This window comes from Mesocricetus auratus, unplaced genomic scaffold (genome assembly GCF_017639785.1).
Source record: "Mesocricetus auratus isolate SY011 unplaced genomic scaffold, BCM_Maur_2.0 Super-Scaffold_100023, whole genome shotgun sequence".
In the NCBI taxonomy this organism is placed as follows: Eukaryota; Metazoa; Chordata; class Mammalia; order Rodentia; family Cricetidae; genus Mesocricetus; species Mesocricetus auratus.
The window spans coordinates 636,899-664,819 of NW_024429204.1; the positions used below are offsets into that span (position 1 = coordinate 636,899).

The 27,921-nt window shown below is 41.4% G+C and overlaps 1 protein-coding gene across 4 annotated transcripts in view; it reads left to right on the forward strand.

The window, feature by feature from the left end:
• Positions 1-27,921, forward strand: part of Cpq (carboxypeptidase Q) — a 400,249-nt gene that overhangs the window by 141,534 nt on the left and 230,794 nt on the right. For all 4 annotated transcript variants that reach the window (XM_040730419.1, XM_040730420.1, XM_040730421.1 and 1 more), the window contains exon 4: positions 6,183-6,390. In XM_040730419.1, the coding sequence (XP_040586353.1) occupies positions 6,183-6,390 (208 nt within the window). The remainder of the gene's footprint in view (positions 1-6,182; positions 6,391-27,921) is intronic.

Consider the following 27,921-nt stretch of genomic DNA (forward strand, 5'->3'; position numbering starts at 1 on the left):
AAGTATTGTCATTTAACTACAAAATTCTTTATTGCATAGTCTTTGTATTTTCTTTTTTGTTATCAGATACATTCAGCATAAGTGCATTCGTTGAACACAAAGATATTATCAAACATCTATAAAAACTTAAAATATGGCGGATCCTATAAGTTCTTGCTTTATAGAAAGAAGAATTAGACATGTCCTTGACTATTGGGAAGCATATTCTAGTATGTTATGCAAAAAAAAAAAAACTTGGCCACAGTAGAACACAGGGAGGGCTGTAGAGCAAGGGGCAGCTCCGATGCTACCCAGGTGGTTGGAGAAGGTTTATAGGGAGAGCCATCTAATCAAATCTGAAACAGAAAGCATTTTCTGTTGAGTAAGAAGTCCGTATGTATTGCCGGGTAGAGTGGAGTTTGTAGGAAGTGGCAGGTGCCAATGAAAGAACAAAACCACAGCCACTTTTCAGATTTTCTACGACACAGTTTTTGACCTTTCTTTCTGGGAGGGAGAGCGAGTTGGGTAGGTTTCTACATAGGATGGATGGGAAATAGCCCAGTATTGTTTTAAGAGACTGAGCTGGGATACCCCGAGCAATTCTCCTGTCTTAGTCTCTCTTTCAAAAGGATGAATCAATATTTTATGAAACCCTTTTCTCTATGAGATGGAAGAAGTGTGTGTGTGTGTGTGTGTGTGTGTGTGTGTGTGTGTGTGTGTGTGTGTGTAAAACTTTCCCTGGCCAATGGGGCGTAGGAAATGCTTAGTGAAGCAGGCTTCCCGATTCTGTTATTTCTCAGTGCCTATGAGAGACTAGTGAACGTGCAAATTCCCCAGTAGGGAAATAAGCCCTGACTTAACCATGTGTCTTCCCTCTCTACCCAATAAGCTTTCTTAGGTTCATAGCCAGTGGGTTGTGCATTGAAGACACAGTTCTGATGTTTCTCCCAATTGCTCAGTTGCTTTCATATCTATTTTCCTCAAGTCTCTCGATGCCCCTCTCTTTCTGGGAGCATGTAAGATATATGTGTGTGTGTGTTATACAATTACCTATGCGAGTTTGGATGTATATGCGCCATGCCTTGCATGTGAATGTCAGCGCTGGTCCTCTCCATCTTGTTTAGGACATAGTCTCTTTATGATCCACCTCAATGCAAGCCAAACAGGATGGTCTGTTAGCGTCTGAAGAGTCTCCTGTCCCTGCCTCCCATCTTGCCATAGGAGAATTGGGATTGCAGACACATACTGCTCTGTCAGGCTTCTGAGGATTTAAATTAAGGTCTGGATAGTTAAAGCTTTACTCACTGAATTAGCTCCTCAGCTCTATTCTGTTTTTATTTAAAACTTTAATGAATAATGAATGTTAAAATTTTCAAATGTCTTCACTTGATGTTAGCCAGAAAGCCAAGAAGTACCACATGCTATGAGTTGTAATCCTGCAATTCTGTTGTGGTAAGAAGACATGGGGTTCTAAAGATAATGTACAATGGATATTTAGGTTGATACTAAATGAAACAGCAGTGGTCTGAGTTAACCGTTGACTGTCTGTCCATCACCAGCCTGTCTACCATCAATCATCTGTCTGTCTGTCTGTCATCTATCTATCTATCTATCTATCTATCTATCTACCTACCTATCTATAAATCAATAATCTACCATATCTACCTATATATTATCTACCTATCTCTCTATCCTCTGTCATTGATACACTTATTGTTTTGCTATGTAACACAAAGATGGCTTCTACCTGCCTCCTGGGTACCCTCCCTAAGACTACAGGCTTGTCTCAATGCACCCAATTAACACACAGGACATTTCTTTGGCTAAAGAATGATTCTGGTGTCTTTCATGATCATTATTAAGTAAACTGTATACATTGATAATTTCTTAATCCAAGTCTCAATTTTGTTTAATGCTGCTACAGATATGTTATATTTGAAGAGAAAATGAGAGGGGAATTGAATTAATGTGATGAAACAAGTATAAAGAAACAAAACAGTTTAAGAAGAAACAAAATCAAATGGAAAACATATGTTCTGTGATGTCGAGGTTGAGTTACAAATTACATAACAAAAATTAATATTTATGTCAGACTTTTTAAATGCCAAACTGTGAAGTGTAAAATTTTAGCTATTTAAAAAATGTCTTCATGTGTCTCACAGGGAACTACTTCATGCTGTCCTTGAGTCTTCTATTCATCTTTATATTCTTGAGAAAGAAGGCAGAAGTTGTTCCTATGTGCCATGGATATTAAAACTCAGAGTTGACTTTTCCTCTAAGCATCCTGACCATCTTCCTTCTTTTCACACTCTGGCCACGTTGGCTGCCTTGCTCTGTTTGGGAAGACAATTGTTTCTGAACCTCTGCTGTAAACTGTCTCCTTACTGCAGTCTGTAGAGCTTAAGATACTGATCATGGAGCCGGGTGTTGGTGGCACATGTCTTTAATCCCAGCACTCTGGAGGCAGAGGCAGGCAGATCTCTGTGAGTTTGAGGCCAGCCTGGTCTACAGAGCAAGTTCCAGGAAACAATACAGAGAAACCCTGTCTTGAAAAACCAATGTATATATATATATATATATATATATATATATATATATATATATACTGATCATGTCTGTTGGGAACACACACCCCCATGCAACATCTCTTCCCTGTGGAACAGATTTAGGGATATGACTCTTTCTGCCTCTTTTCTACCCTTTCAACTGAACTGCAAAAGTTGGGAATAAAAACGTGGCTCCCACCCCCATCCCACATTTTCCTGGGAAGGATTTTTGTTCTTAACTCATGGGGAGACAGACTGTTTTGGTTTTTCCCTTTGTGAAATTGTATGGTAGAAACTTTTGTGCTTTTGTGTAGCTAATGACAGTATAAAAGTCTTAAATTAATTTACTTTTACCGTTGCTAATGACAGTTTAAAAATCTGCGGCGAATTTACTTTTAAGGTGCTAGATTTAAAAGAAAAAAATACAATAAAGCCAATTGTAATTATTCCAAAAGAGTTACTTTCGAATTACTTTTTAAGCCAAATAAGACTTTCTACTAAACAGAGAAAGTCTTTCTTTAATAACATCTCCAGTAAAGGTGTTTTTTTAGAAGTATAGACACAAGAGCCTGCAGTTTCAAAAGCCCAGTCTGAATGCCATTCTCATGGCCAGATGCTTTCTTCAGAAACTGTCCCAAGCTCCAAGGGCTCTGAATGTACTTAGCCAATGCGTTATTTGCGCCTACAAAGCTCAGCAGTTTCCTCCTGCAGATAACCAACTCATCTTGTCACATGCTTTCCACAGCAGCAGGCAACTCTCTGTGAGGCTTGCTCATTCAATCCTCAGCAACGCAAAGAGCCGAGTGTCTTTAGAAAGAAGTAGTTAGCAGTGATTAGCTTTGAAGGTATTAGAGGCATGTATGTATGGCAATCAGGTGGGAAATTTCAAACTTACTTGCTTAAACACAGCACTTATTTTATGTAGAGATAAGAAAAATATTCAGGCATCTTCAAATTATGTCACCTTTGTAAGATGCACAAGAATTTAATGAGATTTGAGGACCTGGTTGCAGCTTCCAAGTTTCATTTTTTTTATGTGTTCATTTTAAGTTTTGTTTACACTATCATAAAATCTCATACACTAGGTATACAGAAACACAATTTTCCAATGAGAAAAATGTCAAGATACTCTCCTCTAAAGTCTGAAACTTACAGCTTGATTTTTATAAATGGATGTTTTACTTGCATATAATCGAAATGTTATGAGGTCTGACTGCAACTTGCTTAATGCTGTTGTTTTGATATGTTCAAAGGGCTGTGTAACCACTATCACTGATTTTAGGACATTTTCATTATTACCCCAGAGAAACTCCATTCCCACTAGCATTCACTCACATTGCCCTCTTGTCTACCATCCATAAACTACATTTTGTTTTCTATACTCATAGACATGTCTGCTCTGGGCATGTCATATAAGTAAAATCTTATAATATGTGTACATTTGGATCTTCTCTCACTTAGGATAATGTTCCAAAGTTCATCTTTGTTGCATCATGTACTAAACCATCATTTTAAATGGGTAGATAATATTTCACAGTATGGATACACCCCATATTACTTACCCATGGATATCTACCAGGTGCGTTTTGACTGTTAAGAATAATGCTGCTGTATGCTATATGAAAAGTCTATATTTAATAAAAAATAAGTTCAGATTATGGTTAAAACCTAAATGGGAGAAAAAAGAATGCTGCTGTGAAAATTTTGAGTGGATGTGTTTTGTCTTGGTTTTTTTTTTTCAGTACTCTTGGGTATATATAGAAACACTGGGTCATATGGTATATTAGTGGTTTTTCTTGGCACTGGGATAGTTGACCAATGCAGCCTCAGGAAGATTCCAGGAAGGCATGATGGAACTCATGGAGACAAGAGCTTGTGGGAGGAGGTTTCTCAATTGTCTGCAAGATCAGGAAGCAGAGAGATTGAACTTGAATCTTACAAGGGCATCACCTTCAATGACCGTCCACAGTGGTCCCAAAGTTTCCACATCCTCTTGGGATAGCACCACAAACTGCGGCCTGAGTATTCGAACTCACAGACAGCTGTGGCTTCACAGATGCTAAGTATATGCTTAGTTTTTGAGGGGACAGTAAATGGCTTCCCAAAGTAGATTTCCATTTCCATTCCTTGTCACAGCAGTGACTATTCCATCTTCCCCACATCCTCTCCAGGACTTATTTCCACCTGCCCTTTCCCTCAGGACTGCTTTGGTGAGTGTGAGATAGCATCTCCTCGTGGCTGTGATTTGCATTTCCCTGTTGACAATTCTCCATGTTCTTCCTACGCATTGTTCTATCTTCTTTGGAGAAGTGTCTGTTGACTCTCCCATTGGACTGTATTTTCATTCTTGATTTTGTCTGTGTGAAACACTGTATGCTTGACTTTAGCATCTTGATCTTACTAATTTTCTGGGTTATTTATAATTTCGGTCACCGTGACAGACACTTAGTTTAAGAGAGGGAAGAATTATTTTGGCTCCTAGCTTTATCGGTTCAGTCCAAGGTTGGCTGTACCCATTGCTTTATGCTGAAGCTATATCAGTATATCATGACAGAGGAGAAAAAGGCAGAGGCTCCCACTGCATGGCAACTTGACACAGAGAAAGTCTGTGGTGAAGGGCTTACTCCTCTTTTATTTTATATGGGCCCCAGCTTTTGTGCGATACCGTTTGCATTCAGAAGTGCACTTTACTAACCTTCTATGTATCTCTTCAAGCAAGTAAAAAGCTTACTATCACAGAGAATGAAGAGATGTCTCAAAGGTCAGAATGCTTGCCATGAGAGTATGAGAACCAGAGCTTGGATTCCCAGGGCCCACATAAAATGTGGGTAAATGTCGCCTGCCTGACTGTTTTCCCAGAGCCTCAGGAGACAGAAACAGGTGACCTTCAGGTGTATGCTAGCTGCCTAGGTTAGATGAATCAGCAAGTTTTGGATTCTTCATCAAGAGACCTTGACTCAATAAACAAAGCAAAGAACACTAGAGGAAAATAACTAACATCAACTTCTGACCTCCAATGTACATATACATTCACACTTGCAGTTGTACACATTCAGGTGTGCCCACGCATGTGTGTGGACCTACACATGAAGACATGAATATATATATATATATATATATACATATATATTAGCTATCACAGATAATTGTCTCTTTTAGTGCCATAACTAGAATAGATTTCCTTTCCTTCTGATAAAATAATATTTTTCATAGCAACACAAGTATTTCTTGGTTGTTTTACCATTTATTTGTTTTTTTTTCTATGCAACTTTCTACGTCGTCACAGGGTTGTACAGGGTTGTATATTCTGTTCTGCCCATGTGGATCTTGTCTATAACCCTGATGGGATTTGGAGGTTCCCTAGTCTTCAGTTTCTACATGTGTTCATTCTTTGGTTTTGACAGCATTGTCACTATCCCAAAGAGATTATGCCAATTTGCCACATTAGGATTGTCCAAACTACAAAAAAATACAATCTTTTAAATGTCTAATTAATAAACTTAGGTTTGTGCAGTTTTATCAAAACCAAAAGCTATATTCATATAAAAAGCAAATGTTTCTACTCTAGGCGTGCCTAAGTAAAACACTGGGTCGATGTATAAAGGTTTGCATAAGTTTTCACTTTTAAGGATAATCTGGTGGTACGATTTTTTCAAGCCCTCACACAGGTATTCAGAGATATGAAGATGGTGTGCCCAAGATTCCGACAGCCTGTATCACAGTGGAAGACGCAGAAATGATGTCACGCATGGCGTCTCGTGGGAACAAAATTGTCGTTCACCTGGAGATGGGAGCAAAGACCTACCCGGATGCGGACTCATTCAACACTGTAGCGGAGATCACTGGGAGCAGGTACCCAGAGCAAGTGAGTGAAAGAGGACGTACTTTCTGGCAGAGGGCATTCTGGTCAGGTGGCCATTTTGAGACTAGTTAGAGGGAGAGAACATGAATCTGTTGAGACTGTCCTTGTAGACTCATTAAAGCCTGAAGCTTCATATATTCTTCCCATTAAAATGTTCACCACGCTAAAGAATGGAAGACACACTCAAGGGCAGAGTAGGACCCACAGTGTGGAAAAGTCAATCTGAACAGAAGAGAAAGTTGTGTGTATTCCCTTTGGAGCTAGAAATCCTGCCGACAATTGACACTGTGTTAATTTTATGAACATTTCAAAAATCATTTCAAAGTACAATAATGTAGAATCTAGTTTCTTCATTAGGAGTCAAGGAAATGAACCTAGACAGGAACCCACTGTCTAGTTCTGCACACAGCCACAAAGTGTCTAGGAAAGGACTCAACTCAGAGAAGTACAAATTCTAACCCAGCTTTAGTCTACAGTTCAAGTGAGGAGTCCAGATTTCACATATATTTCAAATGACTTTGGAAGCAGATCTATACTAGCCAGATGTTAAATCATGGTGTGTCACTGATCTTTATAAAGACGCCTGTCACTAGCAGAATTCGTGTGGGAAGTAGACAAGACAGTGTCCACCAGATAGCTTGCATGTGTTGGGTACTTCATAAGCTCGGGGTCATGACAAAAGAAAGATCTCATCACCACAAGGAGTCCGTTAGTCATAGAGAAGCTGACTATAAATGTTGAGTAAAAGCAATCCTGTCCCCTTGTACTTTTGGGAAGCTGGTCACAGTAGAATAGCTAAGAGCCTGTATCCCAGCCAACTAAGAGTAATCGTGTCTCTTACAGAGTAATCTTCACTGGGGCTGTATTAGCAGCTTTCTGAGTTAGGCAGCAGAATTGGAACCTCGAGGTGTCAGGGGAAGTGCATTGTGGGATTCTTCTGTAGCACCCATGGTATGTCTGGTCTGAGACAGAGGTGTTAAGTTGAGGAGTTCTTGGGAACCAGAGGCTGAGTTAGATCTGTTTGCTCCTAAGAGGCCATGGGTGTTTTCTATCTGGGGAAGTTGGGGCTTCTTTGTGTAAGTAATAAATTATCAATTTAAATGTGTAGCTGAATGAACTTTGAAAATGTATGCAGTAACCATTACTACAACTATGGCAGAGACTGTTTTCATCACACAAAGGCTCCCTTGGACCTCTTTGTAGTCCATTTCTTAATCTGTCTCCTTTCCCACTGGCAAGCAATGCTCTTCTGCTTCCAGTTATGGGGAGTGGAGGGAGCCCTGAGTCGTGAAGTCCTGAGTGAAGGTGTGTTATTGACACGCCTGTGTCAGGAACCTTAGCCTCAGACCCGCAGGAGTGGTAAAATCCCTTCCCTAACAGGTGATGCTCAGGGGGATGACAGAGCCTTCCTCTGATTCGTGTGAGGATATTGGCAGAAAATGACCACTGTATCTGTCTTCTCTTAGATAGATGTTTATGACCTGCTTCCTTCCAAGGACTGCTCCTACTAAGATTAGCTGAACCTGTGTCTTTGCTCCAGTAGTATACCATAAGCCCTTCTTCCTTGTTTATCTGTATGTAGTAACCCACCTCCTTGTCCAGCTGTATGCAACAACCCCACCTCCCTATTCAACTCTGTATAATAATCATGGGACACTTCCAGGATACTTTGTTTCCTCCATCTGAGAGCCCAATCCACCTGCTCCCAGCTTCTCTGCAGGTGTATATGTTTGCCCTTTCTTTATCTCCTCACCACCCCAGTCAGATCCATCCCTGGACATGCCATACCATGCTGGACATGACATCTAGCTGTGGTTGTGTGTCTTCTAGAATTTCACATGTAAGTATACAATCTGCCTGGCTACTCTCAACAAAATAATTTTAGGACTTACACATGTTTCACCAGTTTCTTCTTTGATGTCGCTGAACAGTGCTTATTTGGATTTATTACAATATAGCTATCTATTCAGAAACTGGTGGATGTGTAAGGTCTCTGGTTCTTGATCACCCAAACAGAGCTGGGTATGGATTCCATCTTATGGAGTGGGCCTTAAGTCAAATCGGGTATTGGTTGGCTACTCCCACGAATTCAGTACTCCCATTGCCCTAGCCTATCTTGCAGGCAGGACAGATTGTAGGTCAAAGATTTTGTGGTTGTGTTGGTGTTTACGTTTTTCTTTTGGTGGCTTGCAGAGTAGCTTCCTACACCAAAAGACACTAGAACATAAGGGTGAAGGCCCATGTAGGCACCAGCTTGTTTTTTCCATGTTCAATGCTCCTACTAAGTGCGGTTGTTGTCTTTGGCAATGGGGCCCTACTGTCAGTTTTTGGAGAGCAAACCATTGTCTCAGCAGCAACCTGGGTTGTTTTGGATTTCCATGGGACCCCTTGGCCAAACCTCAACTGAATACAACCCAGTCCAGCAACTGGAAGCCTCATTGAGAGGCAAGAGATGGCCATTTGAGACTCCGTGTCCCACATCGTTAGGAGTCATCGTTAGGATCACCTTCATATATTTTAGGAAGTTTTCACTGTGCTAGATTTCCATATTGTCCCTCAAATGGTCCCCAATTCCCACTGTCCCCACATTTTTTGTGTACTTGTCCTTTTCTTGTTGTCTTGGGCTCAAAGAACAATTTAATTTTTCACAAGGAGTGAAAAGCTGATGGGTTGCCTTAGGAGGAACAAACCTTGTTTGTACTGTAGGCAGCCTGGAGTCACTGAGTGCTTCCCATAGACCTGCATTTCATTTCTTTGGGGCCAGTGTATGCAGCTGAGTAGTCAGAAACTGAATGTTAGCCTGCAGGTAATAAGTCTTTAACTGAGAAAAACTGAAGAAGTGTTAGGAAATGTTGCACCCGCCTCGACCAGCAAGGAAGACGCAATGCCCAGACTCTTCTTTAAGCAGTTTATTCAGGAACCTTGAACAATCTTCTTTTCCTGGGGAGCGCCAGGGAGCCCCAACCCACAGCTTAAAAGCCCTTGGGCGGCCAACGCCAGTATGCCACGTGGAACATGCAGATAGGTCCACGTACGCGGAAGCAAGCCTGGTATCCAGCCTTAACAAAATACAGGTGTTGTTTATCATAGAGAGCAGCTGCTGTTGGGCTAGCAGAAGGCGGAAGCCATCTTAAGGGTGCGGCACTTCGAGGCTCTCTACAAGGAAAGAGAAAGATCTGGGAGATATTCGGGAACTAGAAGTGGCAGCAATTGTAGAAGTTCAGACGTAGCGGAGAAGAGGGAGGCATGCATTGTTTTTGGGGGGGGGTCATCTGTGCATTCATTCTACAGGCACTTGCTGAGTCCCACCTCTGTCCTTGGAGAATGACATAGACTCATACTTTTGGGGGAATCATCTGTGCATTCGTTCCACAGGTACTCGCTGAGCCCCAGCTCTGTGTTAGGAGAACGGCGTGGAACTCACAGCTTTTGAAGTTGCATGGTAGAGAGTGATACTTACAGAACTTCAGCAAGTGGGAAGTGTCTTCGTGGGCAGGGTGTGGTGCCATCGTATATCAGTTCACAGTGCCATGGGAACTCAGAGACACCATCCTGGCCAACAAGGCTCAGGAAGGCTTTCTGGGGGAGAGTAAGAGTTAAAAATGCTAATGCTTCTAGGAATTGGGTTGAGGTGGACAGGGCACATTCCAAGGTGAGGAAGAAACACATATGAAAGAACCAAGGACCAAGGATGGGTGAGATGTAACTTCCTGCAATTTCCAAACCCACCCAATAGCGAACCTTGCTTTCATGAAATTGCACTATAAAATAACCTAGAGAAAAAGGCATGTCCTGTTGTGTATATTTTTTTAAAGATTTATTTATTTATTACATATGCACCAGATTGAATTGTAGATGGTTGTCAGCCACCATGTGGTTGCTGGGAATTGAACTCAAGACCTCTGGAAGAGCAGTCAGTGCTCTTAACCTCTGAGCCATCTCTCCAGCCCCCCGTTGTGTATATTTTTAAAAATAAACTATTGAAAAGCCAAGCAATCTCTTTGGAAACTGCTCTAACACTGACGCTGTCGAGATTCTTATGGAAGGAATAAACAAAACCTGATTGACCTGCTGGACAGACCCACTGCGTACACAACTGAGCAGTCAGAGGCAGGAGGTGACACATCTTCCCTTTTGTCTGAGTGTATCTTGTGGTCTGATGATTTGTAACACCTTGTGCCTGGGTGGGAACACTTTCACCAACTGAAGCATCTGTTTAAACTTTCATGAGCAAAGTCATTATGAGAAGTTTCATGATGGTTAGAACATTTGTCCACAGCGTAACCTTGGGTTGGGAAATTTTAGGGGATGGGGTTAAGTTTTCAGCTGTCAAACCTGTTCTTTCTTTTTTTTTCTTGTTGTAAATTTTTTTTATGGCTGAGAACCAGCCAAACTCAGTCATGGGGGGGACGGTGGGGAGACATGTGTGGCAAGCATGAAACATTTCATTGTTTATTTTTTCAAATTTCTGAAATGTGCTTGTGGCTCTGCATGCCTCTGGGCTCAGCTAAAGAGAAAATGGAAACAGTTCCAGCCAGATGGTTTGTTTTCAGTAGATTGCCACCCAGGTAGGCAAGACAAACCCAGGTGAGTAGTCACTCCTGGATTCAAGACACCCTGGTGTGCCAAAGCATGGAAATGGGCTTGTTCGTAGGCTATATATCTTGCCATGATTAATTATGCAACAATTTGATAATAACCATAGTTACAGATGAAGACTAATACACATTCCCAGAGCTCTCAGTACTGACGGGTGTCGTTCTAAATTCTTTTCACATATTATCTCCTTAGTAAGTAAAGTTCTTATCCCCATAAAACAGTCAACGGAAACAAAGCTACAAGGAGTCACAGAGTTTGTGATCTGGGCAGCAGAACTAGGATTTCAGTTCCCATCTGTCCTATCCAATGACCCATGTTCTCAGCCATTCCTGTAGCCCTGAAGGGCTTGTAGTACTGTATATTGGTGGGCTCAGTACTCACCCCTACATATTTTTGTGACTTACGGTATACTCTGCATTTATATTCTCCCAAAGAAGAATCATGTGGGATTAACAACTAAAGGGTGTGGGGAGATGTGATAAGGACCTAAGGCTTTCTGCCATCATACAACATAAGAGGACTGACAAGTTAGCCCAGAAAGCTGACTGCAGCCATGGCCAACTCATGTCACCAGCGTGACAGACCTCACTGAACCATGCTAGAATCTTTTTTGTTTTGTTTTGTGTTTGTTTTTTGAGACAGGGTTTCTCTGTACTGCTTTGGAGGCTGTCCTGGAACTTGCTCTGTAGACCAGGCTGGCCTCGAACTCACAGAGATCTGCCTGCGTCTGCCTCCCTAGTGCTGGGATTAAAGGCATGTGCCACCAATGCCTGGCTACCATGCTAGATTCTTGACCAACAAAATCTATGGAAATAATAAATATTAGTTCTAGGACACTGATTTTTCTAGAAAACTCATGTATCAAACAAGAGTTGAACAGAACAGAATAACTGTGTCTGTCACAAAAGCTGGGTAGTGAAGATGAGAAGTGTGAGCTAGAGTTTAATGAGTCAGTAAAGAATTTATTGCAAGATGTCCTGTGCAAAGATGTGGCTGTGTGCACAAAAACATGGGCATGTGCCACAGCCAATACACTTATGAAGCTGCACAATACAGCATAAAGAAAAAGTCACACAGCTCAAAATTAGCAGGATTTTTTGAGGAATTTATCACAATGTAACGGCTCCTGTTCATATGGTGATTTTTGACCCATATGGATTGTTTTAGAAGATAGGAAATTGATTAAAATATTATTTGGAATATTTACTTCCAAACCAAAAGCATCGTATAAAGAGTCAGGGCTATTCAGAGCAGCTGCTTTTCTCTGGTTACTTTACTGTCTGTGTATATGTTTTGAAAACTTTAGTTTAATGTAGAGCCAAGAAAATAACTAATGTAAAACACCTGGGTTTTCCCTGGGACCTCACTGCTCCAGTTGTGCTACAACAGTCAGGTAGAAGTTAACATTTTATAACCAATTAAATGAGTTCCTTGGCATCATGCTACCCAGCTGAGATTTTAGGAATAGAATTGCCCAGATCGACTTGTCATTCAATGCTACACCTTATTCATTGACTGACTATTGAGTGCTGTGTATTTTCCATAGTGATAGACTCATGACTCATAAACTTGTTTTGATGTTTACAGAAATCTGTAAGTATCCATTTCAAGTCTACAGTTCTCTAGGGATAATAGCACATATATTTCTTTAGGGATATATATATATGCTTGGTATGTAGGCCAGAAGAAATGGCTCAGCATTTTAAGAATGCTTGTTGCTCTTCCAGGAGATACAAGTTTGGTACCTTCCCAGAATCCATACATGATGACTCAGAACTGCCTGTAACTCCATCTCCAGAGAATCTAATGCCGAACTTCAGGCACCCTGAGACCCCTTTACATACATGGTATACACTCACACATACACATGAACAAAAAAATCAAAATACGGATTGCTAAGTTGGGGTTTTAATAGAAAATTAATATTTATGCTTGAAAATAAAGAACAATGAAGAGATTTTTTTAAACATATCAACTCAAAAGGGTGCTATTAGCATCTTGGATTCACCTCACTATATTATTTTCTGAATAGTTTAACATACTTGTGTTTTATAAACACTATCGAATCCTGTTTTTAACTTAATGCTTGAAAAAAAGGATCTCTCAAAGTTATCAGCAATCAAGAGCTCTTTCTGGTCTTTAGAGGATGAGAGTGCTATTCTCAGCACCCACAACCACCTGTAATTCCAGCTCCAGGGTATCTGATATTCCCTCTGGCTTCTGTGGGCAGCCACAAGCTTATGTGCACACACGTGCACCCACATGCATGCACGCATGCAAACACGTGCGTGTGCACGCACACACACACATACACACACACAAATAAATAATAAAGTAAATCTTTCAAAATATCCCTTGAAGCAGAATTTTAATATATTTTATAATTAATTTAACCTGTCCCTAGGTGTATGATCCAACATGACTCTCCTACTGAAAACAGAGTCATGGCTAAATATATCCATACCTAGGGGATTTTATGTTTGCCTTTCAAACCGTTGCTGGGTTTTGTGATAGCTGGACAACTTTAGATGACATTCAATGGAAAGCTTGGGAAGAGGTTACCATGGTTCCTCCCGACCAGGAGAACTGCCTTAGTACAGTTTTGATGAGCATTGTGGCCATGTGCCAAATGTGCCATCATTGTTATACCGCTCAATAATTTAATCATGAATGATTAGATGAAGCATATTCTTATTCTCTGCACATCCTTGCCTCTTAATTTAAGGCTGAGCTAACTTAATTTCATGTCGTAGGAATTTTTAGCAGCCATTATGGGCCGTTAATGCATGTTCTTCCTCAGCCATGCGTCATCTCTTTGCAAAGTTACAATGCTTAACCCCAATTTTATTCTAAGCAGTATGCAAAGCGCTTTCTTCTCCCCTCCCCCACCCCTATTGTTTATTGTCAGTTCGAGAATGGAATCCTGCAAGGGGAATTCTGAGAGCTTGTGAGAAAACTCCAAGGAAACGAGAGTGTTGTGACCTCAGCTTCTTCAAAACACAGAATTGCCCTTGGAAGGCGTTTTCCTTCTCCCAGGTGTAGTGGGGTAGGAGTGAGTTCGCTTCAGCTGCTGTTAGTCCGTAGGCCTCTTAGGGAAAATGGGGTTTTGCTATGGGTGGCTCATCCTTCTGATTGGACGCCTTACCCATTTGATTTCTTTTGGGCCCTCAGAGTGTTAATTGCTCGCGATGCTCTGAATACAGTTGGCTGTCCCACGAGACTGGAGTCCACCTCCTTCTTAGGCCTCGCTCTCACCGGGTTCACCCCAACAACTAGTGTGGCGAATAAGTGGCATCAGGAACCAGGGAGCTGATGTTGGCTGTGAGACAAGAGAGTGGGCACCCTCTAAAGAGGAAGGGAGTGGGTGTAATGAGGCAGAAACCACCATTGGGTTTGTGCATCATTTCTTAGAGGAAGGAGGAACATGAGGGTACTCCCTGGTTTCCAGAGGAAGGAGCTTTAGGTGAAGGGATGTGAGACCGAGGTCGAAAGAACATCAAAAAGGCGTATAGACAACCGGAAAGACCTTGAGTTCAATTTTGGATCACTGGGGCATTAATTCAGACTGTATCGAGATACTTGAGGAAGCTAAGGAAGATAGTTATCATGAAGAAGAGATGGCTAGTTCATTGAATGAACATCAACCAAAAGATCAAACCTGAAAATCGGCAAAAGAGGCAGAGAAGGAGGCTTTACCTCTTCAGGCAAAATTAGAAATAGTGCCACATATGCAGTGATGGCTCTCTCGGCTTCCTTACTACAGCCTTTGCCTGAAAATGACCCTGTCCATCCATTGCCTGAAAATGACCCTGTCCATCCATTGCCTGAAAATGACCCTGTCCATCCATTGCCTGAAAATGACCCTGTCCATCCATTGCCTGAAAATGACCCTGAAGCATGGGGTGAGGGATTCAATAATCAACCTAATCTTAAATTTCCTCCATATCCCGATGAGGACTTGGGAGAAGCCTGTGGAAAAAGCCAATTTTGCAATCTAGGTAATCTAGGGCAGGGCAGGGAAAAAGGGAATTCATTTCCCAGTTCCTCCCTGGCCTCATGACCTGTGCTTGGTATTTCCAGCGCAGCTTCAGCAAAATCAAAATGTTTACATAATTATGCTCTAGCCAATGTATTTAAAACTCTAGAAGGATAGAGATGGCATTGGACATTCCCTGCATATTATCTCAAGAGGCATGAAAAAAACCCTACAGCTATTGAATCCAGACTAAAAGAGGCATTTGTGTACTGTGTGGATCCTTCACTGCTTTTAAACTTACCTATTTTCCCCACCAAATTGTCTCCTACACCCATTATAACTCAAGAGGACAAACCTTTGGAATAGATTTTTTTTACAACATAAGGGCCAAAAAAGTACTAACTGCTTACCTTACTCTTCTTGTTTAGTTAGTAAATCAAGGAAGGACCAAATGTCAACAATTATATAGATTTTATCCTTGCTGTCTTGTATTAACCTTAATGTCGTGATATATTGTTTATGATTTATTAAAGCATGCCTAAGGATTCAGAAAGCAAAGTCAGCCACAAGCCACAGAAACCATACACATACCTTTAATCACAGCATCAAGAAGCAAGGAGGTGCTGGTACACACCTTTAATCCTAGGACTCAGCATTAAGAGGTGGATGGATCTGAGTCCAAAGCCACCCAGATCTATGCAAGATTGATCCAGTCCTAGAGACAAAAAGTCACACAAAGATGATCTCAGCACCTGGGATCACACGCCTTTAGTCCCAGCGTTAGGGAGGTATGTAAGACAGGAACAAGATCTCAGTATGAGGCTTTCACGCTGCAGTCACATTGAGGATAGGAGTATTCATTCTCCAGCCACATTGAGAACAGGAATGCCCCAGCCCTGTTAGAGGTAAGAGATCTCTGGTGTCTTGGTTGCTTTGCTTCCCTGGTCTTCAGCTTGAATGCCAGTATCTGTCTCTGGGTCTTTTTATTTTGTGTGTGTGTGTGTGTGTGTGTGTGTGTGTGTGTGTGTGTGTGTGTGTATTACACCTTAACTAACAATCAATCTTTTAAGAGCATTACAGAACTCTTTGGATTTTCAAACTTTACAGTTTGTAAACTGTATTTGCGGATTACCATGGAAGGATAGGAACTCATTATCCAGCTGGCAAGCTATGGGATTTTGTCACATGAACTGAACTTGTGGATTACAAAAATTGTCCACTCTTCTCCTGTTCTACAAGCAGATATTTATTTTATTTGGTTCATCCAAGGATCTAGAAGAGATTCATGGTCCAGATATTCGTCAATCTATTAATACTTCTTTTTCCTCAGCCCAACAAACTGGCTGTTTGATTCATCTATTATGGTTAATTCATAAACTCTTAAATATCATTTCAAATTTTGCTTATGTTGTAGGTTTATTTCAAGCTATAGACTCACACTCATGCACAGGCTAACTTCCCTGGTTTTATTGCAGAAGAAAATAAGAAGCTGATGCGTTAACCTGCCCTAGTTTTACTCCTCCAGAAGAAAATTGGGCAGGAGTATGCATTTGTCATTGCAGATGGCTCCACTTAAACATTATGGATTCCTCTTTGACTCCTCCAGCTCTGGGGCCATCAAGGACAATGGTGGAGGGTGAGGAGACAGTAGAGGTCACCAGAAGGATAGCAGACCTCCAGCTAAATGGCAAAAGGAGATATCAACCATACCATCACAAGTCAAGTCTGCCCACTTGGGCTAAGTTAAGGATCCATGCACGCACCAAGGACTGAGTTATTCTCTTAGTGCTTTGACCTGTGCATCTGAAGTTAATGCTAGAGCGTTTATATTGGTCTTATATTCCTCATCCTACTTTACTTCAACTTGTAGCCTGGATAGATCCAGTCCCTGTTATCTTTACTAATGACTGTGTTTACGACTGGACCTTGGGACTGCAATAGACTCATTCATATGCAGATGGGACTGCATTTAATTTTTCTGTGGGATTTAAATTACTTCCTATTTGTATAGGACATCATAACATTTGTATTTCCATTGAAGGCAAATACAGGCTTATGTTCTACAAGATACTAGAAACTACTAATCCTGCGGGCCTGTTTTCAAGCTATTCTCTAGATTTTTCTGATCCATTTAATAAGGTAACTGGACATTATTCGGATCTCTTTTCTTGGTGGCAGAGTGATTATATGCCATGCTTTAATTGTTCTAATATTATAATTTGCTTGCTCATGGGATACATATGCATCAAGTGACAATTAGATTTATATGCATTGCCTCAAAACCACTCTGGATATCCTATTAAAAAATAAGAAGGGGGGAGATGTCAGGACACAGTCCAGGAGTGGAGATGTGAGAGGGGAAGTTTGGGTACTTGTGAGAAAACTCCAAGAAAGCAAGACAAGAGTCTTTGTGGCCCCAGTTTCATTAAAACACAGAACAGTCCTTGGAGTGTGTGTCCATTCTCCTCCCAGGTGTCATAGATAGGAACCAGTTTACTTCAGCTGCTGTGCTGCATGTGCCTCTATGGGAAAACAGGTGTTTTTTGCCACTCGTTGCTTGTCCTTGAGACTGAGCACATTACAAGTGTCCTTAACCGCCAGAATTATAAACCCTCAGAATTATAAATTACCCGATGCTCTGAATAAAGATGGCTACTACATGAGACTTTAGTCCAGCGGTTCTGAACCTGTGAGTTGTGATCCCTTTGACAAATCTCTATCTCCAATTTTTCTTATAGGTCCATCTATGTGCCTGCAGATTTCATGATGTCATTTTTTAACAGCAAAGTAATACTCCGTTGTGTAAATATAAAATCTATTTTTCAGTTGAGGGACATCTAGATGGTTTCCAGTTTCTGGCTATTGTGAATAAAGCTGCTATGAACATAGTTGAGCAAGGGTTCTTGTGGCAGGATGAGTTGTCTTTTGGGTATATGCCCAAGAGTGGTATGACCAGGTCTTGAGGTAAATCAATTCTCAGTTTTCCAAGGAACTGCCATATCGGTTTCCATACTGGATATGTAAGTTTGCATACCAACAAGCAATGGAGGAGTGTTCCCCCTTGCTCCACATCTTCCACAGCATGAGCTGTCATCTATGTTTTTGATCTTAGCAATCCTGACAGGTGCAAGATGGAATCTCAGATTCATTGTGTGTTAAGGGAAACCTTTTCCTTTGAGAGAATGCATTCCCACCAGCCTGGTTCTAGAGCCGCATCAGTCCCAAATAAACACACAGGAGGCTATATTGATTACAAAGACGTTGGCCTTGCTTGTTTCTTACTGGCTAGCTCTGACTTAAGTAATTACCCCATAATTGTTAATCTAAGTATTTCTCTTGCCAGAGAATAGTTCCGAGCTTCCTACCCCATGGCGTCACATCTCGAACTCCTGTGTTTCTCCTTCCCAGAGTCCTCCTGTACTCCTAGTCCCACCTATCTAGATTCCTATTGGCTCAACAGTACTTTATTGACAAATGTACAGGACTTCCCCCATCAATTGTGATTTGCATTTCCTTGATGGCTAGGGATATTAAGCATTTAAATGTTTCTCGGCCATCTGCGATTCCTCTATTGAGGATTTTCTGTTTAGAGCTGTACCCCATTTTTAAATTGGATTATTTGTTGTTTTTATTTTTGATGTTATAGGTTTTATTTTTTAGCTCTTTGTACATTTTGAATATTAGTGCTTTATCAGATTAGATGTGATGAAAAATCTTTTCCCATTGTATAGGGTTCCGTTTTGTCTTATTGATGATGTCCTTTGCCTTATCGATGTTTTCAGTTTCATGAGGTCCAATTTATTAATTGTCAATTTTGGTGCCCAGGCTATTAGTGTTCTGTTTAGGGAGTTGTCCCCTATGCTGATATATTCAAGGTTATTTCCTACATTCTCTTCTATGAGGTTCAGTGTGTCTGGTTTAATGTTGAAGTCTTGGATCCACTTGGACTTGAGTTTCGTGCAGAGTGATAAATATGGATCTATTTGCATTCCTCTACATGCAGACATCCAGTTATGCCAGCAGGGTTCAAGCACAGGTTTTTTTATTATTAGGGAAAGGGATCATAAAAAGGGGAAAGGGGAGTGGGGAGACTGGCCTCTGGGGACAGGAGCAGCAGGAGAGAGGGAAGGGGGAATTTTCCTCTTTGATTCACACACTGATAACCCTCCAGCATTAAGGGAAGAGGTGTTTTGCTTCACTTTGTATTACAGTTAAATAACCCTTACACTCTCCAGGGTGTCTTAGGCTTCCGGCTACATTCTCAGAGATTCTGGAATTTTTCTTCCTCTCCCCCCCCCCCAGCTTGTTCTATCACCCTGTGAGCCTCTAGTGCCTTTCCAACTGCCCTTCTTTAAAGCCTGGTGAATATTCCATCTTGGATTTCATGCTCTGCCATTTGTGTTGACAGCTCATAATAAAGCCAAGATATGACCAGCAATTTAAAAAAGGTTGGAGCCTGTCCAGGATGTGCAATGTGCCTTCTACAAGGGGACAGCTGTGATGAGAACGGTGGGGGGTAGGGGGAGGGCTTAACACGTCTTTTTTCCATGGATATAAAACTTTGTTATGGTAAACTAACCCTCTGATATCATATAAACTGCTGGCATTCTAGATTGCTTTAATGACCACTCCTTATTGCTGCCTAATACTAAGCATTACCATCTGTTCCTTTCTTAATTATAAATGCAGCAAGAATTTGCAATTACATCAGCAACAGTGGGAATAAAATGGAGCTAGAGACCTGAGCTTCCCACAAGGCAGCTGTCCTCTGATTCTTTCCTTCCATTGTAGGCATCAGTCAGAGAGGAGAATTTCTTGTTATCACCATGAGAATATTGCACATTTCTTTAAGGGAGAGGGAGAGCGCTGTTTATTTTCTGTCTTCAGAGTTAAGGAGTGTGTGGGGGCAGCTCTTTCTCACAGTATTGGAGTGATGTGATCGTCCTGCTGTTATTGGCCAGGGCTATGTGAGGAGAGAGAGGAGTTGTAATAGCCTAATGCCGTGAGTCACATCCATCCCCCAGAGAAGGGGCGGGAGTGAACATCTAAGGAGCTTTGGTGGTTATCCTGCCTTGTCCATGGAAAAATAAAGGGACATTTGTGGAGAGAGATTAAGTGGAAAGGCTAATTGAATTATAGACTCAAGGATTTCTAACGTTAAAAGAAGCTCATCGAAAGTACCTCCACCAAAGCCACAGCCAGTCTCCTCTCCTTCTACAGGGCTTGGTCAAGTGGTACATGGTATTGGAAGTCAGCAGAACAGAATATCATTTGAGCCACTGCGATGTGCTTTCAGTCCTTGTAGAGGTTAAATGTCTCAGTCCTCTCCGCCTCTGGCAGTGGGTAGCATGGAGCTTCTTGTGGAGTCTGGTTTTTAGATTAAGTAAGAGAGATGAGTGGATCCAAGTCTGTCTGTCTGTTTTTCAGCTTGGTGTTTGGATTAAATAAGAAAGATAAGTGGTGCCGGGTGGTGGTGGCGCACGCCTTTAATCCCAGCACTCGGGAGGCAGAGGCAGGCGGATCTCTGTGAGTTCGAGGCTGGGCTGGACCAATAGCCTCCAAAACAATACAGAGAAACCCTGTCTTGAAAAACCAAAAAAAAAAAAAAAAAAAAAAAAGAAAGAAAGATAAGTGGACCCAAGCCAGTTTCCCCTTCTTTCCCTCCCTCCCTCCCTCCCTCCCTCCCTTCCTTCCTTCCTTGCTTCCTTCTGTTTATAGGTGAAGAAATGCTGTCCCACAGAGGCTTAGTGCTCTGTCCCATGTCATATATATATATATATATATATATATATATATATATATATATATACTTAGTTCATGGTGGACCTGTAATTAGAAGCCATGTTCTCCAAGATTTTATTCTAGTACTGTTCTTTCCATTTCACATCTAGACACATCGTTAACTTTTTCCTATGCTTACTACCGAATTTACTTTTGCCCAAAGAATAGTGATAATAAAAAACATTTTTTTCCGAGACAGGGTTTCCCTGTGTAGCTTTGGAGCCTGTCCTAGAACTAGCTCTTGTAGACCAGGCTGGTCTTAAACTCACAGAGATCTGCCTGCCTCTTCTCCCGAGTGCTGGGATTAAAGGGGCATACACCACCACTACCTGGCAATAAAGACCATTTGAATGTTTTAAAAAAATCTTCTAAGTTTCCAGGTGATGGTGGTGGTGGTGCACGCCTTTAATTCCAGCACTCAAGAGGCTATAGCTGAGACATTTTTAATGTTTATTGCATCGTGTGTGTGTGTGTGTGTGTGTGTGTGTGTGTACATGCCACAGTGTGCACACACGGAGGTCAGACACAACTTGCTAAAGTTGTTTTTATTTTTTCACCGTGTGGACCCCAAAAGTAGAACTCAGATCATCAGGTTTGGTGGCAGGTGCCTTTACCTGCTGAGCCGTCTTGCTAGCCCAAGAATTGCTTTAGGATGAGGCAAATCTAGATCAAAGCATTTTTTTTTCTTGAGTCATGTCAATGAGTCTGTCATTTGTGTACATTTAGTCTCCTGGGTAAGTGAAAAAAAATGGAGCAAGAGACTGCAGGTTTTCAGTGGGAACGGTTACAAAACAAACCAGAACAAAATACCAGGCATCATCTTCCAAAAGCTGTCCACGTTGGGATGAGCAGCTTATTAATGAAGACACCTCCACATTTTCCTGCCAGAGTTCACTTCCAGGCCAGTAAGGCTCAGTCTGGTTCATGTCTTAGTGTCAGGGTCTGAGAACTCAACAAAGAGGGAGATGCCGGAGTCCGAAGCCTCTCTCTTCCTCCTCCTTATTGGAATTCCCTTTGCACTCAGCCGGCCATCCTGTAGGCTTCTACTCATTTCCAGTGAGGTTTAGTGATTCCTGGTGATAACAGCACAGCATCACAGTGGCTCCCCTCACATCCTCGCCTGTGTAAGGCCCTCACCCCTCCTGTCAGGCTGTCCCTGAGCTGTCTGAACCTGTGACCTGTGATATGATATAGTAAACAAGCTCCCAAATGCCAGTCCCTTTTCACCAACAAAACTGCACCCTTTAATCCGTGAAACCCTACGATTGAACTTCCGTAGAGAAACCATGCAAAAATCTGCAAATGTTATCATTGACATTCAGAGGTTTTCCCGTGTCGCCTGATTTAGGCTGGTTTGCCCTTTCCTTCTGCTATGTCTGTGGATATGTTATAGGCTTACAAAAACAGTCCCAAAGTAGCTCTGCTCTGATGAGAGAGGAGCATGGGCTGGAGAGTCAGCCAGTCCTGACAGTGCCTCCTGGCATCATCCCCTTAAAAACACATGAAGGATTTCTTTACGATGTTATGCCCTCGTTAGGAACCTTTTCCTAGATGGGTGCCGTGCAGGAGCCCAACACATGAAATGCATCCCCTTTATTGAAAGAAGGAAGGAATATCATTTCTCCATTATTCCTCCCTGTTTTAGGAGTCAAGCCTCACAACACTGTACATTTTTATTTCAGCTTACTTTCTTCCTCCTCTTCCACTGTGGGCAATGTGGTAAAGGCATCTGCATTAGGAAACGCCTTGCATGTGCCAAGTATGTCTTTGTGAGCATATTGTTTGTTTTAATCTAGGCTTTTAATGTCTAAAACCTCTCAAAGTTCCAGCATAATTATGACGGCTAAAAATACTTATTAAAATGCACATTAAAAGATAAAGCTATTTTGAGCACTCTGGGGCATATAAACAGGTTATTATTTTTACATAATTGTATTAAATCAGGCATGCACTGGCCAAATGCGCGCTTTTATATACTTTCTTCAGAGCTTAATTGAAATAATGCTAAACGTAAATGAATGTGAATTCCTTTGCCGGTTCTTTAAAGGAAACAGTAGAGTCTGGCCTACCTCAAAGGAGTATTAAGAGAAACAACTCTGCTAGAGGGCTGCGGGCTTTGGACCTTTAAATAGTCTCAGAGATCAAACCTCCCTCTGCTACCCAGAATGATCCCGTATGTGCACCCCCCCCCCCCCCGAAATTGCCTCCTCCTACGTCTTGAAGTGGCCTGAGCTAAGCTGCATGTAAGGAGAGCAACGCGGGGTAGGCACTCTGCCGGGGGCAATGTGGGACAGGGGTGTGCACTGTGCTCTGATATAAAGGCATCCTCACTCTGGAGAGGCCACTTGGCTGTTTACTATTTGTTTTCTCTTGCTTCACCTCCCTACTGCGCCTTTACATCTGAGCTCCTGTGTACCAACATTGTGGGCTCCGTTTCTTAGAAATGATATTTGAAGTTTCTTAGGAAATTAGAAGATGATTTTTATGGGGGGGTGAGGGGGGGCGGGCAGTGAATGCCAGCCCTTTCTGTGAAGAGAAATTTGCATTAAATCTTTTAATTCTACTGAGCACATAGGCACACTGAGCGAGGTAATCAGGCAGCCACATGTAGCTCCAGATGTACCGCACATATGGACCATTGTCTGTGCTGTTGGTGGGGCTGGCAGCACTTTTTAAAACACGGCAGTAACAATATGACCCCTTGCTTTCTGCACTGGCTTCTAAAGCTTACCCATCCAACCACATTATCATTGTAGTTTTTCCAGGATTGCAAATGTCCATTCTCAATTTGTAAACTCCCTGTGTTTCCCTAGCATGAGATGGTGGCTAAGTTCGTTCTTAAATGCCAGTGACGTCTAGAAAGTTTTGCTGTTACCCTGACTTTGAACAAAGGAGTAAGTCTTCAGTGCAGGAAGAAGGAATTAAATAGATTGGATTTGTCGTTTTTTTCCCCCCCAGGGCCCGAGCCCCTCCCACTCCAAGCCTCCCAGCTTTGTTGGAACATACTTTCTAATCTCCTATCTGTCCAAGGCTCCAAGGTGTGATTTTCCAGATGAGAACAAATTGCTTGTGTTCTGTAAATACCCTATTTCCAACCACTTAGAGGGCCTCATCAGCTGAAGCGTCCAAAGTGGAGATAAGGAGAGTAGTTGCCGCTATCTGGCTATTTATAAATTATTATTGTTATTAGTCCAAAACCTGCTGATTGCAAAAATATTACAAAGGGAAGGAAAAGGGGTGCCGTGCTCATTTGCTCTTCAGCAATTACTTTGCTATTTACATACCGCGATGATTACCTTGAACACCACTGAAATGAAATTGCACAGTAATGCACCCTGAATACATACCTGTTTACAATATAAATGGCCTTTAAGAAAAATAATTCCTATTCATTTTACTGTATTCAAGGTTCTACCCATAACTCTGTCACGTGTGTGTTGGGGGTTTGTGGTACCTTGTTGAGGTATGTGGCCAGGACAAATCCAGTTGGTTTTTTTTTTCAAGACAAAATGTTATATTTATATGAATGCTGAAAATTATTTTGTTTTTAACTTTGAAAATCTTTATTGAATGCCTTCATATGTAATAAGGAGACTGCTTTTCTCTGGTTATGAGCTTTTGGTTTGTTTCTCTACCTTGATTAGTTTTGTGAAAGGACGCAGCAACCCAAGGACTCATTAACTGTAAAAAGGCAAGATAAAAAGTTATCTCGACTCATTCCCGGAATGCTTCATCACAGAGAAGTTTATTGGGGCAAGTGTGGAAGGAAGTGACAGAGTCCTCTGCAGAGGGAAGTGATATTCCTGTGTTTTTATTTTTTTTGCAGGTATTGGTGATGGAAAAGTGAAGATATGAATGTCCAGTCATGGTGCTTTATCTATACATTAAACAGGGTTAAGAATGATGATTGACTTGGGTTTGGAAATCTGGAATACTTTTTTTGCCTCCTAGTCGCAGTGAAGGAAAGACAACCCCGCCCTACTTTGGTCATTTGCGGACAATTTATTTTAAAATTATATAGTAAGCGATTTTTGGTCAGAATTCCACCAGGCTAATTTTAAACCAAGTTTGCTGACTTCAACTAACCATAAACGGTCCCCCAGACCTAGGATGCAGAACAGGAAGTGGTGTACCAGGATGCCAGGAATGAGACTCAGAAAGAATAATATTGACCAGTTTGGAAGACTTCATGTAAGCTGAACTTGTAAGTTAAGGAGCTGTATTGTGCCATGCATGTCTCCCAATGATGGTCCGTTGTGCAGTCCAAAGGAGAAAAGCTGCATACTCCTTGACATTGACTGCTGATGGAATAATCAGTGGGAAGGCTTCCAAATTATCACACAAGTTGGATGGCTAAAAAAAAAAAAAAAAGGAGCTGTAAGGCCGGACACTCAAAATCACTCCGGCTTATCACTAAAGCACACCTCTGACTGAGTATTTATTCATGAATTTACATATATTACAAACCTCAACCCACTGCAGAAATAAGGTCTCGTTAAGAGGAAGGCGCGTACTGATTATCCATATAGACTGTATAGACTGCTGTCTTTATCGATTAACTGCAAGTGATTCTGCATTTCCTCTTGTGTTTTACCAGAGGCCTCAGAGTTGTCTAGGTCTGTCCTGCATCACTGTGCTTCCATTATTAGAGTGAGACCTTGGTAGGTACCCTTGGGAGTAGCACCTCACTCTGTGTTTTCCCTACCATCGTCTGTTTGGGGGTTGTCTTAGTTAGACGAAACACCACCACCAAAGCAACTTGGGGAGGGAAGGGTTTATTCAGCTTATACTTCCATATCACAGCTCTTCATCACAGGAAGTCAGAGCAGGAACTTAAGCAGGGCAGGAATGCAGAGTTAAGAGCTAATACAGGGACATGGAGGGGTGCTTCTTACTGGTTTGCTCCCCATGGCTTGCTCAGCCTGCTTTCTTATAGATCCATGCACAACCCTTCCCCATAAATCCCTAATTAAGAAATTGCCAGCCAGGTCTTAAGGACACATTTTCTCAATGGAGGGCTCCCTCCTTTCAGATAAGTCTTGTTTGCATGTCAAGTTGGCATAAGACTAGCCAGCACAGGGATGTTTAGTTCTAAATACTATGAATGTCTCAATCTTCTTTTTGAATTGTGAGTTTATTGAAGGGACCTGAATGACTGATTTACAGCCTCCACAGTACCCATGTCTGCTGGGATCAGAATCTCGGGTACTCTTAGAACTTAGCCTCCCTCTTTGCACCCAGGCTCAGTGGCATTCCAGTAAAGATACACAGCTCTCCACTGCCTAGAAGTGGTCACATGAATCAAGATAACAAGATTCTCTGCCTCTGTTCTGAGAACTTCAGCTTTGAGCAGAACCCTCTAAGCATGGAAAATGCATAGAACTGATTCTTCTAAAGGGAATTCTCTTAAGAGAAGCCAAAATAGCTCCCTCATCTGCCTTCAACCACTTACCCCTTCTTTCCCAAGGTCTGGTGAGTAGTTTAACCTTAGATTCTGCCCCATAACTTCCCCACGAATGTTCTTCTTTTAGTTTAGTTGGCAAAAATAAGTAGTTGGGTGACAAGGTGTCCTATGAGAGCATCCATATTCCCTACTTATGTGTCATAATATCTACAACAGTTTGAAAGCACAAGCAAAGCAAAGATTATTGTATAAGATTCTGTAGTTCAGGGAAATATTCTGGGCATGAGAGGACCACTTCACTCCTGAACTCACACTAGCTGTGGATGCTACACAAGACCTGTATAAGATCCAGCCAGTCAACATTGTAACACAGACTGGGAAGGTGCTCTTGAGTCACAACCCCTAACTGAGGCGCCATGGGCATTTGAAGGCTTCTGAGAGGAAGAGAATTATTGTTCTCTAAGAGCGTGGTACCTGATAGGTTGACCACACTCCAGTGAGTGGCCTCACACCCAGAAGTATATGGGCAGCATAAATTGGACTCTATCGGTTATTAAATGTAAAAGAAGGCATGGAGACGGGGTGGGTATGGAGGTGAGGGTAGATCTTAGAGGAGTCAGGGAGAGGAACTGCAGACAAATGTAATCAAGACACAGTGCATGCAATTCTCAAAAGACTAACAAAAAAACTGAAAAAACAATTCCAAAGTTCTAGTATTCAAAGAAATCATAAACAAAGCATAATATTCTCCATTTCACCACCACATTTCTTACCAGGGTTTTAGAAACTTGCAAGTTTAAAATGAAGAAAGTAGAGATATGATCATTATATCTGAATTTAGACATTTTAAATTTGCAAAGTTACTTTGACAACAGTACTGAGTCCCGAAATATTGCACACTCTGCGCCCTCTGTAACTCATATCTTAGGTCAGGGTGACACATGTCACAGTCAATCCGCCAGTACTGAAGCATTATTTTGACCTAAAGTTCCATACTTTATTTGGGTCCCTCAATCTTCCCCTAATGTCTTTTTTTAAAATTCCATATCTTCATTCGGATTTCACACTCCATTTGGATGTCATATCTCTGGAGTGACATTTTCTCAGGCTTCCCTTGTTTTCTTTCAGTGGCCTTTCTAATTTCAAAGACATATTTTGTAGAATGATAACTGGGATTTTCTCTGACATTTTCCTAACACCTAGTGGACTAGACAGTGTGTTCTGGGGGAAAGACCACAGAAGTAAATTGCTCTTGTCAGACCACATAAACTCATTTTCTCCACTAATGCTAACCTTGGAGGTTGATTTTTGTTAATATTAACCTTGAGTTTATTTTGGTAGATGTCTCCACTGTAAATCTCCCACTTTTTCTCCCGTTTGTATACTGTAGTCTCTGTAACTAATATACATATTAAAAACAACTGGGGATGTTATTCACCATCTCTTTTGGTCTTATCTCTATAAATTATTAGTAATTTCTAGCAAGGAGATTTGTCTACCATCTTTTTCTACTTACTTATTTAATCATGGATCCACAAATGTTTATTCATATCTAGGGTGAGTATTTGGTACTAGTTCACTTATAATTTTTCTTACCTTATCTCAGCTTTGGGAGCACATCAATATTCTCCTATATCCCTTTAACATAACCTCATTATTATTGTTGTTGTCATTTTTCACTTTCTTACTTTCACATCCTAGTTTTTATTGGCATTAACTTATCCCCTTCCCAAGCCGAGTCTTCATTGCAAAATGGCTTGGTACGCTTGTTACG